Source organism: Equus quagga, chromosome 20, assembly GCF_021613505.1.
Source record: "Equus quagga isolate Etosha38 chromosome 20, UCLA_HA_Equagga_1.0, whole genome shotgun sequence".
Taxonomy (NCBI): domain Eukaryota; kingdom Metazoa; phylum Chordata; class Mammalia; order Perissodactyla; family Equidae; genus Equus; species Equus quagga.
The window spans coordinates 16,426,647-16,445,201 of record NC_060286.1 but is presented as its reverse complement, the minus strand read 5'-3'; the positions used below and the strand labels follow the sequence as shown (position 1 = coordinate 16,445,201).

The following is an 18,555-nucleotide window of genomic DNA, read 5'->3' as shown; positions in this document are numbered from 1 at the left end:
ATAGACTAAGAAACCAAAATCTTTTGGCCTTTGGGTAGTCAAGTTCAGAATGTCATTCACAGCCAAAGGAAAGATTTCACCAGCCTAATGTTCCATGTACATCTAGCAATGAGTACATTTCAGAGGTTTCTCTTAACTTGGTAATCTGCTAAACCACTAAACCATTCATTCTTGGAACAAGTATTTTCTGAGTACTTGCGCTACGGTCTGAAACACTGCTATCACTTACCTTACACAGAGACCACTTTCACAATGCATAAATTTTAAATTGCCTTTGGGAGGGGCAATTTAGAAGTAGGTAAACAGGCATATATAGGGACAAATGTCTATTTCTGGAGAGAACATTTAGCTGTTTAATGAGCCAGTTTTATTTTTCCCTGTGTAGAATAATAGTAATATAATATATGCTTAATTAAAAGCATATGCCTTGATTAGCAGTATCAGCAAAGTAAATACTGACTGAGCCCAGGGAAAAGGGTGTTGAATTCAAAGATTCCTGTGGAAATTTACAAATTTGTGTGTGGTTACTAATGAGTATGAGTAATGTACACAATAAAACACTAAACCGGGCCTGAATTAACTGATGCACGTGATGGCTGTCTTATTTGGTACAAACTGATAATCGCATGAGGAGACCAAGGGGTGCACTGGAAAGAGCAGGGGATCAGGAGGAGGAGACCCAGAGCCAAGTCCAGCTCCCCCACCCAAAGTCACTCTGGTTTTGTCTCCATTTCTTTCTTTCTTTCTTTTTTTTTTTGTGAGGAAGATCGGCCCTGAGCTAACATCTGTTGCCAAACTTTCTCTTTTTGCTTGAGGAAGACTGTTGCTGAGCTAACATCTGTGTCCATCTTCCTCTATTTTATGTGGCACACTGCCACAGCGTGGCTTGATGAGCTGTGCTAGGCCTGTGCCTGGGATCCAAACCTGTGAACCCTGGGCTGCTGAAGCAGAGCGTGCATACTTAACCACTACACCACCAGGCTGGCACCTTGTCTCCATTTCTTCACCTGTAAAATGGCAATTCCACTATATGGATTCAGGGAGAAGCATCCATATAAAAGCATTTGCCAAGTAGAGAAGGCCATAAAATATTTTAATAAAACTAACACTATGGCCTCTCCTAGGTACTTCTGCACAAATGACAATTGCTTACAAACTCGATCACAATCCTCACTAAACAGTTACCTCCATTATTAAAAACAAACAAAAACCTTGATTTACGAAAACTTCATTAAAGGTGCTCATTTCAAGAAAAAAATTTCACTAATTCTGCTCTTTGCCATCTCTTCCCTAAGTAAGATTCTTGTTTAGTTTAGGACAGTAAATATCCTTGAACTGGCCCTATGATCCTATTCAAAGTTTGCACTAAATTAGGACTTTTTTCAAAAAGGCACAGAGATAAAAGTTAGAAATGGATTCTAATCTTGCTTTTACTCTTGGAAGCAGTGGAAGCTAAAGACAAGTTTTTAAACCTCTGAATTTAAAGCCAAACATTTTTCTGGCTGTCTGGTTAAAGTAAGGCTGTCCTTAAATTCTGCCTTGAAACACATTTTCATCCAACGAATTTTTACTTTCAGTTCTCGCACGCACCCCTCATTTACCGTGTGCCAGGGTATTAGAGACACGAAGATACCGTCCCTGAGCAGCTCAGACAAAACCTGTTCCTATTTCCCTCCGTGCCCCTCTCTGAAAGAGCACTGAATGGATTAGGAGTCACAATCCAGATCTGAAGGAGTTTTTAAGCAATCATTTGGCTGATACACGAAACATGTTCAGTGACCAAGAACTCTCTACCTCGTGAGCCAGCCCACTGCTCTCCAGAGAGGGCTGACGGCTTTGAAAGAGCTTCCTCGTGCTGGGCTGGAAACTTCTCTGTAACTTTCGTCTATTGGTCTCAGCTGCCCTCACAGACAAGTTTAGTCCCTCATCTAAGAGTGCTGGAAGGAAGCTTTGGTGGCCTCCTCGCCTCCACAATTCTCATCTTCACGTTGTACATCCTCAGTTCTGTTTCTCACACCATGGTCTCCCGAGGCCTCATCTACGGCATCCATCGCTCCCTCTGGACACGCCCTGCCTCGTCAACATTCCTCAACATGTGTGGCCGAAAACTAAACCTCCAACGGTGGTAGAACAGACCCTACGTCTTCAACAGCATTGCTTTTTAACTACCTCCCATTCCCATGCTAAGCTTGTGCAGGTGCCCCTCCCTGCTCCTGAATTTAAGTCGAGCGGGTATTATTCACCACCCTATTAAATTTCACTTCTCAACTGCCATGGATGGTCTCAACATCCTCACACCAGCAAGTGGGCAGGCACAAATCAGACCCACGCAGACAGCGGGCCCACTGAAGCGGAGGGAGGACAACAAAGGAACAGGTTATATTTATGGATAACAACTGTGTCCTGACCTATTGTTCTTAGCGCATGCTTTCGAGCTTCGCCAAGCGTAACTTTAGTGAGCTCGCAGCAGACAACACACGCTCCTGCTTCACTGTCAACCTTACATGTCTGGTCTTACTGGCTAAGGTGTAGAGTAGAGGGAACCACTTTTCCCTTGCCGAGGGGAACTTTAGGATCAAACCTGGACTCTGAGCAACGCATGTGAGTCAGACAGTGAACCACCGTCTCTTGCATCAGTGATAGAGGCAAAAACTGCTTAGGATCGAGAGGAAAGCCTTGTATCAGCATCATCTTGTACCAAATCGCCCCGGGTAAAAAAAAAAATGTTATACTGTATAACAAACAATCACTGATAACCTCACAAACAATGGGAGAAACCCTTAACACTACGTGGGGCAGGGTGGGGATTAGACATCAAGTTCAATACCTATCACCTCATTAAAAACACTGTGCGGCACGGGCCCTGGACCCACATGTCTAACATTAATATTCCCCAAAACAACCATGTTTCAACTTAGGTTTGGGTATACTTTTAAAGTTTATCATCACTTTAATTCATTAGGAGAAAATGACGCTTTTTGGTTGTTGTTAGCTCATTTATATTTGATTGCTGTACTAACACTAAAGTTGCGGTGAATTCTTATTTTTGAAGTCAAACCAAGCCGTTTAAAATCTACTAATTAAAACAAGAAATAATTTGTTTGGCTCGTGGTGTGCTATACCACTACTACTAAACTCCTAAAACCTTTTGCAGGGAGTCATGAATAAGAGCTGAAATATTTTTCTAATTGTCACTAAAGTAATTAAAATAAGAAACGTGCATGTTAGATATGAAACCCAGGAATCCTGAGGGAGACATTTGGGGGAGAGGAAGGGAAGCATATTTTACAGTGGTTTTATTATCTACTTTCTGCTAGCATAAACGTTTAACAACAACAAAATCATACTTAATAGCTGTAAAACCCAACAAAATAGTATAGGATAAAAAATACCCATAATGAAGGTATTCTTAGTAAGCGCGATTCTTTTATAACATGTTAAAATCTCAAGAAAGTAAATAAATCATGTGTGCATTTGTTAAAAATATATTTGGGGAAAACTTAGGCTAGAAACATCAGGTTTTTTGGTTTTGTTTTGGTGAGGAAGCTTGGCCCTGAGCCAACATCTGTGCCAATCTTCCTCAATTTTGTACGTGGGATACTGCCACAGCATGGCTTGATGAGTGGTGTAGGCCCATGCCTGGGATCTGAACCTGCAAACCCTGGGCCACCAAAGCAGAGCACGCAACCTTAACCGCTCCGCCACCAGGCTGGACCTGAAACATCAGGTTTTTTTAAACACCTCACATTTGATTTTCAAATGGTTCGAGTTCTTTGTTGGCTTCCCCAGAGAGTTATTGAGGCGTGGGGGTCCTCTTCCTCTGGGCAAAGGTGGCTTGTGTGCGCCAAGTAATGTTTTGCTGCTAATTACTTCCCAGCTTCAGACATTCCAGGTTTTTTCCCCCTTTTTAGTAGACTGTAAAATTATGTATATTTAGCTTTTTACTTGGTAAGTCTTGTTAGAAGTAAATAGTTACTTTTGGGTGTTTAGTGCTTTCAAACAAGATGAAAAAAAAAAAAAACCCAAACAACTCACAGGCTGAAATCACAGAGGATTTTTGAAATGTGAGAAGAATAATTTTAAGCTTTGGATATGAAGATCATTTCCCCTACTTTAATGACAATACAAACTCCAGCACAAGCAATATGCTACTGAGATCACTATGAAATATTAAGAAGTGACAAAATCTGTACTATGAAACTAGATGGTATCTATAACGCAGAAACTGATGTAATTTAATTTCTCTACCATTGTGTCCTTAGAAATTAGAAAATGATAGACTTCTGAACCAGCCATTAAAACATTTTTCTATCTGGAATATCAACCACATTTTCCCTTTTGCTCTTTTGTAAACTGATCAAGGCTGGCTGAATGGAAATCACTTCACATGTCTGAATTACAGATGAAAGACAGTGATGTCAACCAGGACTGTCCACAATGGGGCCAAAGGCATACCTACCCTTCGGGCATGGATTTTTGCCTGTAAGTGCCCCCACCAGAGCCAGTCTCGCTGGACGAAGATAGGCTGCTAGGGGAGTTTCGACACTGCTGGGATCTTGCTAAAGCCATGGATGAGACCGTCACATAGATGTCTGATCCAGGAGACAGCCTGCGTGTGCAAACCAAAATACGAAGTCAACAATTTAAAGAGAAAATCCTAATGCAATGCATGCTGGATAATTTCATACAAATGCGACAAAGCCAGTGACTTCATGGAGATAGTGAAAATGAAGCCAGTTGGAAGCCTACAAAAGAAACTTTCCTATGAAACTACTCCCTAAGGAAACAGCTGGAACACTGCCTTGAAGGGGGCAGGGGCTGGTGGCATCAAAAAAATAACAGGGGGAAGAAACCATGTATGTTTCCACAGGCTGCCAGAATTCAACGGCTGAATTGCTTATTCAGTTCCTTGTACGGCAGTCAGAGGATAACTGAGCCCCAGAGATACTAACACAGCAATTAATTCCAATTTTTCACATGGGTCTCCCACAGTATATGACCACAGCGAGACTGGTACATTCTTTGCATGCGTCTTTGTTTCCCAATTTTATTACTCAAAGTCTGGAATGAATATTCAGATTTTGCTATTTAGTATTTATAAATGTGATTGATAGTAACATCACCATATAAAAACCTCCAAGAAAAAAATGCCTAGAATTGCGGTTGTTGAATTTAATTGGAATTGCCTGATTTATATAATATCACAGTAGAGCGTGCTCCACATGGCCACCTAACACATCTGTTTCTAAAGCTGTGGATCCTTCGCCCTGGTGACTGGCTCTCGACATGGAAACCAGAGCTTTGTGGTCAGGACAGATGTCTATCTCCCTCGACCTCCTCCACTCCAGTCGGCAATGGGGCAACTGCTCAGATATCAGTAAGTGATGCTGACAACTGTGACTAGGTGTAAACGAAACCTCTTTGATTTCCAGAAGCAAACGCTGGCACACGTCATTTGACCCTTGCAGCAGGGCAGGCCATTTCCATTTTACACCTGAGGGAGTGGAATCAAAGTCATTTGTTCAGTAAGTCAGGCCTCTTGCTTCTAAGTCCACTGTACTCCATGCTAAATTACTGCTGTCCCCTATAGAAGGCTGAGTTTTCTTTTCTTAATAGGACAGTTTGCAATGGGTCTGCATGGTCAGATGATTTTGCACGTAAAGGTGTCTTATACTTAAGCCACAGTCCTGAAGCTTTGGGACCGAACCTGATTTACTGAAATACAGTGAACCTATGAACCTTCTGTCACAGGGCAGGATGGGGTTTCAGGGACAGGAAGTTGAAAGAAAGAATAACAGAATCACAATGAGAAGCTTTTCTTTTTCTTCTCTTTTTTTTTTTTGAGGAAGATTAGCCCTGAGCTAACATCTGCCAATCTTCCTTTTTGATAAGGAAGACTGGCCATGAGCTAACATCCATGCCATCTTCCTCTACTTTATATGTGGGATACCTGCCACAGCATGGCTTGCCACGCGGTGCCACGTCTGCACCCAGGATCCGAACCGGTGAACCCTGGGCTGCTGAAGCGGAATGTGTGCACTTAACCGCTGTGCCACCAGGCCAGCCCCAAGCTTTTCTAACAGAAAAAGAATAAAGATGGATAATAAAAAGTATAACTCCCAAGGGCTGGATTGGTGGTGTAGTGGTTAAATTTGGTGCACTCTACTTCGGTGGTCTGGGTTCATGGGTTTGGATCCTGGGTGTGGACCTACACCACTCATCAAGCCACGCTCTGGCAGCGACCCACATACAAAATAGAGGAAGACTAGCATGGATGTTAGCTCAGGGCGAATCTTCTTCAACCAAAAGGAGGAGGACTGGCTGGGGCTGGCCCGGTGGCACAGCGGTTAAGTTCACAGGTTCTGCTTCAGCGGCCTGGGGTTCGCTGGTTTGGATCCCGGGTGTGGAACTATGCTCCATTTGTCAAGCCATGCTGTGGTAGGCGTCCACATATAAAGTAGAGAAAGACAGGCACGGATGTTAGCTCAGGGCCAGTCTTCCTCAGCAAAAGGAGGAGGATTGGTGGCAGATGTTAGCTCAGGGCTAATCTTCCTTAAAAACAAAACAAACCAAAAAAATAAATAAATAAAAGAGGAAGATTGGCAACGGATGTTAGCTCACAGTCAATCTTCCTCACCAAAAATTTAAAAAAAAAGGTCTAACTCCCACATCCTTCTACGCCCAAGGGGAAGATCTCTGACTTCAGTGCCAGATCTTTCCCCTCAGAGAGAAACCTGACATCTCCAGCTGTTTCCTAGATATCTCTATTAAACACCCTCACCAGCAATTCAAATGAAGCCTCCTGAAACCTAACAGATTTTTTCCATTTCCCCACCTCCCAACACCCCAAATCTATCCCTCCCATATTTGTTCTCTCAAGCTAAACACTTCGAAGACATTTTTCCCCTCCCCTTTCCTCATCTTCCACAGTCAATTGGTCTAATAAGTTCAACCATTTAGTGAGCACAAACTATGTGTCAGGCATCCTGGGTGCTAGTCTTGAAAACCCAGAGACAAAGCAGATAACTGGTCTCCAACCTGCTGATTGTTCCCAACCTCCTCCCCCGTGCCCCCTCCCCCCAGCCTGGATCAGTACAACAGAGCTCTGTCTTCCCACTTCTGGGCTCTGTCCACCCCACACCTCCAATCCCCCCACCATCCCAGGTCATCTGACTGCTGACAGCCTCTCCATCACAGCTTCCCTCTGCCTACAGGAGAGAGGACCAAATGCCTGGCACTCTCTTCCAGGCCTTGGACCATCTCACTCAAGCCCATCCTCATCTCCATGCCCTTTACCTGCCTCCATGCACCCTGCATTCTGGGCACATTCAGCATGCCCTAGTTCAAGCTCGCCCACCATATTCATACCTTTATTCATCTTGTCCTCTCTGCCAGGAATGCCTTTCCCCTTTTTTACTCACATAAAACCCTTTTTCTCCAAGGCCTAATTCCAATATCATATCTCCGAATTCACAGATTAATTAGAACTCCTCGAGTTCCACGACAGTCTGTTCTTTGCACCATTATAGCACATCCTATAGAGTGGTTAGTTTCACGTGTCTCTATCTCCCTATTTAGATTCTGTCCTTAAGGGGCAGGACTGAGCCTTATTTATCTTCACGTCTCTGGTTGCTTAACACAAGAATGAAGGAGAATCTGTATTAGCAGCGGAGAAGATGAAGAACAGTAGGTGGGCTCAGGATAAGGGCCCACAGTTACTTCAGATGCCCCAAGCCAGGGGTTTTCAACTAATAATAAAGTGCCAAAGTTTGTGACTAATTTACCAAAACAATTGTAACAGATTCAAAGTTATGCTTTCTTAAACATGAGAAAAAAGGATGACGGAATTACTCCAGACACCCTTGTGCATATCATCAATCTGACATGTAATGGCAAGAGGACTTAAGTAACAACGCCTACTCTGGTGGTGTGAAATGGGCAAAGAAGGACACCAAGGATGCTAGGTCCCTGGGCAATGTGATGAGAAGCTAGGAAAAGAGGCAGAGTTCCTAAGCTCCCCGGCTACCATGAGCAATCTTGTTATTGCCACACAGACTCGGAGAAATATGGGCTAACCACAGGGCTGGCATCCTCATGAGCACGCCAGGCTCAGGAGGGGGGCATGTGTGGGCAGCTATGGTGGCGTCAGAGACTAGTAGGTTCTCAGAACACTAGCTCATCCCTACTTTGGGTAATGTGTTTTGATGAGAAAGATTAAGAGATTTATCTGGGTACCATAAAACAGTTATCCCTGTATTCTTTTCCATGAAGACGTCTCCCAAGCTTCTCACTATTTATTCTGAAGGAATTGGAAGGGTACGGGAGGGGTAGGTTACAAAGACAGACAACCAGGTAAAGATTAAGGAACAGCATGAATGCAAATACAATAAGAGACCACACTCCTTTCTGCCCTAAGAGTCTGGCTTTACAGGCACTGAATAGAGAAACTTCAAATCCAGTCTTGTCTTGTAGCTGCTCTGACGTCCTTACTGTGCAAAGGAGGAGGTGTTTCAGAAGATGGGAAAAAAGGAGACGGCAGTAGAATGTTAATGTGGTTGGGGTCAATGCAACACCTGGGGGCCCGATGACTTTGTAATTTTTCTCAGAGTAAATAAGTCATGCCAATGAATTATATTTATGGTGAAAGTTAAAGTGTTTCTGCTTCTATGGGAAGCAACAATATGATTCCATAAGAAAAGTCAAGATGTAACTTTTATATTTGTATTTAGAGCTTGCTTTTCTTACCCTGCTCTCCAAAACAGACATTAAGCTAAAAAATATCTCATGTTAGTTCTCAACCTAAGCTCTTTTATTTGGCAAATGTATCAGAAAATTCTACTTGGTTGCTGGAGTTATCCCAAAGGGAAAAAATAGCATTTCCAGAAGGCCGGCATTCATTCCCATCCCTTTTCTGCATTTATATAACTCAATAGCGGCTTTGTTTCCCGACTGTTCACACACACAGAACACACATACAGCAATTCATGGAATGCCACCCAAATGTTTTTACGACTCTAGACGTATGTGTAGTGGGCAAAAAAATGTCAGAATTATCCCTTATTCTGATGACTTACTCTTTTCCAAATACTGTGCATGCGATACCATCACACAATATTATTTGAGAATAGACCTAGCTCAGGGAGTGGGAGGTACCGCCTGCCAGGCGCTGGCTGGCCACTTCGGCCGGAGATAGATCACTACTGGAAGTTGGGCTGGTTGCTGTCCTGCCACCTTGGAAAAAAGTACCCCCCACGTTGGCCTGAATAGGAAGCCAGCATGCTGGCCTCTTGCTCTGTCCCCTCCAACCGCTCTATTTTAAGGGTTGCTGAGGCCAGTGAAGGGTTAGTGCAAGATCACAAGTCTTTTCTTCTCTTTTGAGATAAACCCAGATCTTTCTACTCTCTCTTAGTCTTAACGAGCCCTGGACATTCTGGATGTTAAAGCCCAAACAGGTTTAGAGGCCTAAGATTAATACATCTTTCAATTGCTGTGAGATCTTTCAATTCTGTGGAATATAAGGAAACATCTTTTTAAAAAAATTCTCTGGTCACTGTCAGAAAGGAAATTTCCAAACCTTTTAGCACTAATTTCAGTAGATTCTCTTCCCTACATTTGTCTAAGTGTAGCCAAGAAATAACTAAATGTTTTTAAAGTAACTGACAGTGAATATTCTCTGGGGCTGCTTATCACTTCCCTCTGCAGAAATAAAACACCAGGGCTTTTTCATTGTACGAAGATGCAGCAACTGAAAGTCATGATCATCAGCCCAGCAGACAATACCTCCACAGTCTGCAGGACTACACTTAACACCAGCTTTTCATTTATACGCAGTGCGTTTCATTGAAATGAAAACAAAGAGTTGAAGGGGATGGACATTTAGGAAGGGACCGTCCAAGATCAATATCAGTTCCTCATTTTTCCAGAGCATTCTCACACCAGGATAAAAGGGAGAAGAGAACTGTCAAAAAAAATTCCCCTATTTCTAATAAAATAACCCCTGTTCCCACCACACCCTTCTCATGAATCAACTCACAGGACTACACATATGGTATTAACATTAATAGATTCTTATTAAATTGATCTCTCCAGATGGTGATTATAATTTATCAATTTATGGATAAAGAATTCTCGGTATCTGAGGAGCTGATGATAAAACTTTTCTTGAGTAGTAAGTTTAATTATGCCTCTATTTCCCGCTTTTTACTCCAAGTGATAGCACCGCTTAGATATGTCCAAGGAGCTAAGGCCCTCTGCAGCTCAAGCGCAAACAGTGGAATGATGGTCAAAACAACTGAGAGGGTTTCAAATAGGAGCAACGATTGACAAATTAGGTCCATAATTAAGCACAGCATTTTACCACAACTCAGCAATTAAAACACTATTCACCATGGAACAGGATCAAGTTAGTCTGTCTTCAGTAATGTAGATCAACTAGGATTCTTCCAGAATTATGTCAAAAAAAAAAGGTCTCTAAAATGATTCAAGGTAATGTAATTTGGATGCTATACCCAGAACAGACTTTGAACAAGCTGTCTTCAAATTCAAGCAACTCACCACCTCTTCCCACTGTGGCCTTTGTGAACCACAGCTACCCCTGGTTTCCTCACCATACAATTCCTATCAGCTGTTCAGACTGGATTGTGAAATCCTGTTCTGATGAGTCTCCTATGACAAGGTCAATTTACAACAAGAATAACTCTTGTACAGTTAGGAAAATACAGCAATTCATCACACTGAGATAAATGGAACATCACTTCACAGCTGTTGGCAAGCTGTTAGAAGTTCACAGCCCGGCATACATCATGGGTGCCTCTCGAGAAGAGTCAATTTTATATCATAGATGATTATAAAGAACAAAAAACAAAAATAGATTGCACACAGGACCAGCTACATAATTTGTGGGACTAAGTGCAAAATGAGAACGTGGCACAGCACTACAATTTCAAGATGGTGACAGCAGAGCATTAAACTCAGCATGGATCCTTCTAAGTGTGGGGGCCCAGTGCAACTGCTCAGGCTGCACGCCCATGAAGCTGGTCCTGACTGCAGCACATATGACTGGGCCCCCTCAGCATACAAACATGCATGCACTCGCCAGGAAGTATTTCTTGGATGGCATCTACTTATGGTGGTGGATTTCCTTCATGTAGCATGGTAGCTAAGATAGGGCACTGGAGTCTGATGGCCTTGATGATAACCTCAGCTCCACCACTAACCAGCTATGACTTTGAACAAATTAAATTATTTTATCTTTCAATCCCTGGGCATCCTTATCTGTAAAAGGGGTAAAGAGTAACCAACTTATTGGGTTGTTGGGTGGATTAACTGATAAAACTCACACGGACTTTGAACAGAGCTTGGCACAGAATAAGAGCTCAGTAATAGCTACCTATAATTTTCAAGTAAAATGTAACTGTCATGAGAGCAGTATAAACGGAGTGTAGAGGGGCTCAGGCAGGTTACAAGTCAAATCTTGTTGGGAAACCTAGAGGAAAGGAAGCTTTATGAAGAAATGTATTTGAGACGGGTCTTGTAGGAAACCAAGGATCTTCACAGAAGCTAGAAGTTAGGATGTGGGAATGTGAGGGTGCATGTGGCCACCCATGATGACAAGTTAGGCTGGAGCACTAGACAGGTGAGAGACTGCTGGGGGCTGTTAACAGAAGGATGAGTGGGCCTTGCAGGGTGAGCCTTTGTACAGCCAGCTGAGGAAGCACCAACTTCATCTGCCAGGTACCCAGGAAGCACAGGAGGTTCTGCAGCAGAGCAGTGGTGTGCTCAGAGCTGAGCCCGTAGAACCCGGGACAGCAGGCATAAGAGGGAATGCCCAAATAATGTACTTTTTCACTTTTTCTGCCAAGGTACAAGAGAACTGATGAAAAAAAATTTTAAATTTGAGAGATATGCGGATAGATAAGAAGCCATTAGTTCACCACGAATACTAACCTCTTTGATTGGTCCTATCTGCCAATATTCACCAATGCTTCATGAAAAGAAGCCCCAACCCAATCCTTTGGTGAGAAGCTAAGTTGTTTTTTTTTGGCAGGCTAGGATTTTAAAGACTAGAAAAAACTAAACAAAATAAATTCATTCTCCATCCCACCATACAGACAAAAACAAGGGAAGCAGAAGCTGAAAGACGGCACACCCGGCTGCCTCTGCACGGAGCGGCTGCCCAAGTGCACCTTGCCCCCGCCGCCCCTGACCACTGCCTGAAGCCAGGGGAAGAGAAAACCACCGCCACCCAACTTACTTTCCTCTCCCACAGAGTTCTATCAGTGCTAATGCTCCCGGCTTTCAGAGAGTGTGAATCCTGCAACAAAGTCAAACCATTTGTAAACTAGTTCCACCAATTACTTGACAAGCGCATACTGCTGCCCACGGTTCAGGGCTGTGCGAACTCGACTTCCATATCCTTACTTCTGTTTTGCGCCACTTCGTATGCCATCACCATTTGTCATTTAAATGATATAATGGGAAACTACAAAAGTCAGACAAGAAGTGACAGACTGGGGGACTACAGGCTACTTAATTAGGCTGGATTCTGACTCTCTCCAGGAGTGGGGACCAGTGGGCATGCACGTGCCAGCAGGGCCACAGGCATGCGAGAAAACCCCCTCTCCTGCCACCCCTCCTTGTGTATTTGTGCTATGTTCCCTAAAATAAGCCTGCAGATCCTAAAGAGGTGCATCCAGAACAAATAGTCCATGGCCACCTTTATGTGGCCTGAAGCAAGCCCTCTTGCGGTACGGCCACCAGCTGAGAGCCCCGCAGTCAGAGCACAAACACCCAACCCACAGAAACACACACACTTGGGTGAAGAGATCAGTTCAACTGCTGACCAGCCCTAAGGACATGCCATCCATCTCATTATTTCACAGCAACTGTTCCTGCAGGTAAAAAGGAAACCCACCCACTTTTCTCGGCAAGCACTTTATGACAGGCAGATCCCAAATGCCGCTCTGTCATCATACAGAGGGATTTTCCTGAGTGGAAGCAGACCTCAGTCAGACTGTTCGTTGTCTAGGGCTCTGAACAAGAGGCTTATGGGAAAATTTCACACTGATGATTGTGGGGGTGGGTCTAAGTAGCTAATTTGTCTTAATTATCACTAATTTCCACAAGTTGATATACGTGTTGTGCAATCAACAAATCTTAAAGAAAAATGTCAGTGGTTTCTAATATAAGGGAGCAGAAGAGTATACTACTTCTCCTCTGAGAGTTATTTAAATTCCCGATGATAAATGAGTCCACGTAGCTCACGGGCTCCCATCAGGCAAGGGGCCTAATCCCTTCTCCACGAAGAGGAGGGTTACAGCAGGATACACGTTAGCTCTGGCTACTGGGAAGGCCTTCCCCATGTTGTGTGTGTTGTCAGTGGTGGGGAGCTGAGGAAGCCCCAGGGCCACTGTGGGCCCTTACAGACCCTCCCATAAGGTGTGACCAGGCCAGGCCTCCCTGGGCAATCCTAATGCAGAACACCCCCTTCAAGCTGGGTAGGAGGGCAAGACCCCACTGCCGGGCACATCCAGGAGTACAGCTGCTTAGGGACATGCAGAGGAGGAGGAGCACATGCTACCTTACTGATCTTCCCAGAACACAACTGCTCTTCACAAGATCATCTCTAAGGTCCATTCGAATTTGCATGGATGGTTTTTGCAGAATTTCCTACAACTTCTGCAACTGCTCAGTTCACCATGACTGTGTCAGCACAGCAGGCCTCCTGAATTCATCCTCTCTGTCTCACCAAGGTTAACCAGGACACCGTGGCTGCAGACAGTACAACTTGCTCCTGCAGGCTCTGACCCACTCATAGCCTAGATCAGGCTGAAGACGGACTCATCGGTCCAGGCTGGCAGGCCCCACCCACAGCCCCAGAGTACCCAATTCCAACCAGCTGTTTCACTTCCACAGAGCTGTGTTTGGAAGAGCATCTAGAAAATGATGAACAGCGACTGCCATTTCCTAAGCCTCACTATGTGTCGGGCCTGTCCCAAGAGCTCAGACTGGACAGAGAGTAACTAGATATATATTTAGTTACTAACCTCAGGGAATCTTCACAGCGACTCTGAGAGGCGGGGCTAGTGCTCCATTTGATTCGTGGGGACACCCAAGTGTGGAGAGGATAATGAACTACCCACTGTCACATCACTCGCAAGGGGTGGGGACAGGATGTGAATCAAGGCCCCTGGACTGCAGAGCCTGCACTCCTGGCACCTCTCGGAGTTTCCCGGCATCACACTAAAACACTGGTGGCCTCCAGGAGTTACCCAGCGGGTCACACTGAAACACTGGTGGCCTGCTGGGAGGAAGCCATGTGGAACGCATCCCCAGGCTGAGCGCAGAGCGGCTACTTTCAAGGCGTGAGGAACCATGAGGGAATTCAGGAGCCTGAGCTGGGGACCATGTTGGAGCACTCTGATCTCATTCCCTGGGTCACTCCGGAGGGACAGGAACTGGGAGGTATGCCAAGCTCAAGCCACCGTGCCCACTTCCTGAATGCTTAAATAGAAAATATCTTTGACCTATAATCTAAAGACGTGAACTTGCAAATCATCTAAACTCTAATCCCAACGTGGATGTCAGACTATGCTCGCTCCTCTGAAGAGTCAGGTAAAAGGAGCCTTGAGAGGTGGGTGAGTGTAAGTCAGGAACGGCCCTCCACTGATCTGCCTGATCTTGGCTGACAAATAAAACACCATAACTCAGTTTCAGTTTCAACCAATCTGAAACCTTTCATAGGAAATTCAATCAAGAACAACTCACATTTCACTGAGTCAATTTTAGACAGCTTTACCTGTAACATACTTTTAAAAGAGGAGTACTCTAACCTTACCAACAAAAGTCAAAGAATTCTACTTAAATATAGCTTTAATTCTACATCTTTATCAGACTATGGTGTTTCACTTTTACCTATGGCTTCATTTTTATAAAAACAAATTTATTTATCCAGCGTCTACTGATGGATGAATGGATAAACAAAACGTGGTCCATACATACAATGAAATATTTATTCAGCCTTAAAAAGAAAAGGTTATGGACTGAATGTGTCTCTCCCAAATTCATACACTGAAGCCCTAACGCTCAGTTTAATGACATTAGGAGGTGGGTCCTTTGGGAGGTAACCAGGCTTAGATGAGGGCCTGGGGTGGAGTCCCCATGATGGGATGAGCGCCTCTATAAGAAGAGGAAGAGAGACTACAGCTTCCTCCTTCTTTCCTATGAGGACACAGGGAGAAGGCAGCTGCCTGCGAGCCAGGAAGAGGGTCCTCACCAAGAACTACATCTGTGGAACTTCGATCTTGGATTTGCCAGCCTCCAGAACTACGAGAAATAAATGTCTGTTGTGTAAGCCACCCAGACTATGGGATTTTGTTACAGCAGCTCGAGCTAAGGCAGAAAGGAAATCTGGACACATGCTACAGCATGAATGAACTTTCAATACCCTATGCTAATAAACCAGGCATAAAGACAAATATTGTATGATCCTAACTACGTGAGGTACCTAGAGTAGTCAAATTCAGAGACAGAAAGTAGAATGGTAGCAGCCAGGGGCTGGGGGGACGAATAGGGAGTTGGTATTTAAAGGATCCAGAGTTTCAACTGGGGAAGATGAAAAAGTTCTGGAGATGGATGATGGTGATGGTTGCACACCAGTGTGAATGCCACAGAACTGTACACTTAAAAATGATCAGAATGGTAAATTTTAGGTCATGCATATTTTACCACAATTAAAAAAAACCCTCATTTTTCTCCTTAATTGATTTACTTGTATTCCTACTTCTTCAAGAAAGTTCTTTTGCTTATTGGTTTAATCACTAAATAAAGTTTTAAAAATTCATTGTGAGTCTACTAAAATGCCAAAATCTGTGGTTGGTCCTTGGGATATGATGATGAATAAGACAGGCTACCTTACATGGGAAAAGTGCGCACATAAGATTAAAATGAAGTATAATAAAACTCTGTGAAGGAAGTAAACACTGAGTGACATGAACATTCCCAGGAGGGGCAATTAGGGTAGAGATGGGAGGAGGAAGTTCCGGAGGAATTAAAGGGGACTTCTCAGAGGAGGCGAGCTTGGGCTTTGTGCTAAAACATCCTCGGTTGTTAAGCTGCTGCAAGAGAAAGTGAGGGGCAGCGTGGCAGGTGTACAGGCACCGAGGAGAGAGAAAATGCGGCCACAGAGTCATTTATAGTCTAGAGCCTGGGGTGGCAGGGGGACAGAGGAGGACAAGGTAGGTAACTCACAGGGGGAGTGCACTGGATACTGAAGGTTGCACAGAGGCTGTAAGGCAAGGCATGGCCTGAGGAGTGCTTCCATTTTTATTAGGCCGCCCTGTGCAGGATGCAGCATGGAGGGGTGGAGAGCAGGAGGCTGGAAGTCAAATTTGGAGGCTGTTTTGGCCAGAAAAATCCTAGTGTAAAATGAGAGCCCCTAAGGCAATGACAAGGAGGACACTTAACATGTTGCAGTCTACACAGAAGCTGGAATATAATGATGTACACCAGAAATTTATGTAATGTTATAAACCAATGTGACCTCAATAAAAACAGGGGGGGCAGTGGCCCAGTGGCATAGTGGTTAAATTCTTGCACTTTGCTTTGGCGGCCTGTGGTTCGTGGGTTTGGGTCCCAGGCGTGGACCTACACCATTCATCAAGCCACGATGTGGCAGCATCCCACATACAAAATAGAGGAAGCCTGGGGCAGATGTTAGCTCAGGGACAATCTTCCTCAAGCAAAAGAGGAAGACTGGCAACAGATGTTAGCTCAGGGCCAATCTTCCTCACCAAAAAGAAGGAGGGGGGGAAGGGAAGAACTCAACAGAAGCTTAGGACCTGATAACTAAATGAGTGTGGAAATGGGGATGATGGGGAGGGCATGGTGATTACGGGCCCCAGTTCGCTCTGGATACTTGGGTAGATGGCTAAGCCCTTCACCAAGGTGGGTAATGTGAAAAGGAAGAGGAGATGGAGGACAGGAGTGTGGCTGAAGTTAGTTTGGACCTGTGAATAAGAGACATTCGTGCAGCACTCAAGCACAGATGTTCGGCAGGTAGTCAGGTATACGAACAGGAAAAGTGAAAAAGAGGTCAAGGCAAATATCAACTATGAAGGAACTGCCCGCATACAGATGATGGCTGAGGTTACTATAACAAGCTACTCCGACATATTGCAGTGTGGAATTAAAAGAAAAATGAGCAAAGAATCATGGGGGACACAAAATTTTGGGGGGTGATAAGACAGGTGCAAAGAGCTAACAAAAAAAAAATCAGTAGTAAAGTTTTGGAAGACAAGGAAAGGGAGTTTGAAGGAGGAAGGAGTGGCGAATGGTATCAGAGAAGCTGAAGACCACAACATCCAGTGGCTTTAGAATTATGGACGTCAACAGGGACGAAGCCTGAGCAATCCCAGTGAAGCTCGAGAGTTCTAGGATTTAATGATCTTCATGTCAAATCCTACAACTATGATCCAGGTGGACAGCATTTGAAAAGTACAAGTCCTGAAACTTCAAACCACAGCTAATATTCTAAACAAAGGAAAAGTAAAGTTTAACACAGAACCTGCATGAAATAAATTTAGAAAGCATTTCCTTAAAAATAAAGATTGAATGGGCACACACTATTATGCTCTCTGAGAAGACAACTCTCTGAGTTTGTTTCAACAGTACTCAGCAGGCACAATCTTCACGCCCTGTACGGTGCTGGTGTCTGCTGAGGAGGGGTCCGGGAGGCTGCAAATGCAGCTAGCCTTAACTCCGCGTACACGAAGAAGCACTCTCCATCCAGCCACTCAGAGCTCGCGGCAGCGGGGAAAGGGTAACAGTATGGCACCCAGGTAAAACTCAAAAGTATCAACGGTTCAGGAAGATCCAACACCAAATATTTATATAAAGGCTGCTAATATTGCATCTAAAAAAAGAGAAAGGGAAATTCTTTTATATGCTAAGATGCCTGTTATTTATACAAAGGCCTCGAAATAGCTAAACTTTTTGGAGCATATTAACACAGATCATGGTTTTATTACTGATCCCTCATTGTGTTTTAAGGCAGTAACGTGTTGCATTCAATATGCTGCAGCCAGCTATTTTTATTTCAATTCTACCCTTACACTCTCCAGATAAATTTGAGGCCAAAATAATGATTGCATTATATTACCTACTTTTGTTGAGCAAATATTAGTTCTGTTAATAAAAACGACTCCCACAAATACTATAAAATTATATATTCAAAAGGCCACCTGGAGAGCATACAGCTCATATTTTTAAACCAAATAGAATTATACTTTATTCTATTTAGATGGCAAATGGGTCATCTGTTCTTACTGCATCAGTTTCTCTTAATGTATAGAGAACACAATTTAGTGAAATAATTTCTGTTAGAAACTCCAAACACCAACACATTTTAGTATATCATAAAAATCCTAACCTTGGAATTAAAGGAAAAAGAATAATCTATTCCACAAATGTATTTTAAAAAAATTGTTCTTAATGACCTTTAAGTGTGGGATCTTGCATACAATTCAAGAAAAACTATGCTTCTATAAGCAGTAAATT

At 43.7% G+C, this 18,555-nt stretch overlaps 1 protein-coding gene across 3 annotated transcripts in view; it reads right to left on the bottom strand.

Moving 5' to 3' along the window:
* Positions 1 to 18,555, bottom strand: part of SIPA1L1 (signal induced proliferation associated 1 like 1) — a 358,565-nt gene that overhangs the window by 40,718 nt on the left and 299,292 nt on the right. For 2 of the 3 annotated variants that reach the window (XM_046647143.1, XM_046647144.1), the window contains one exon: positions 4,460 to 4,609. The exons of the other annotated variant lie outside the window; for it this stretch is intronic. In XM_046647143.1, coding sequence (XP_046503099.1) covers positions 4,460 to 4,609 — 150 coding nt within the window. The remainder of the gene's footprint in view (positions 1 to 4,459; positions 4,610 to 18,555) is intronic. 3 annotated transcript variants of the gene reach the window in all.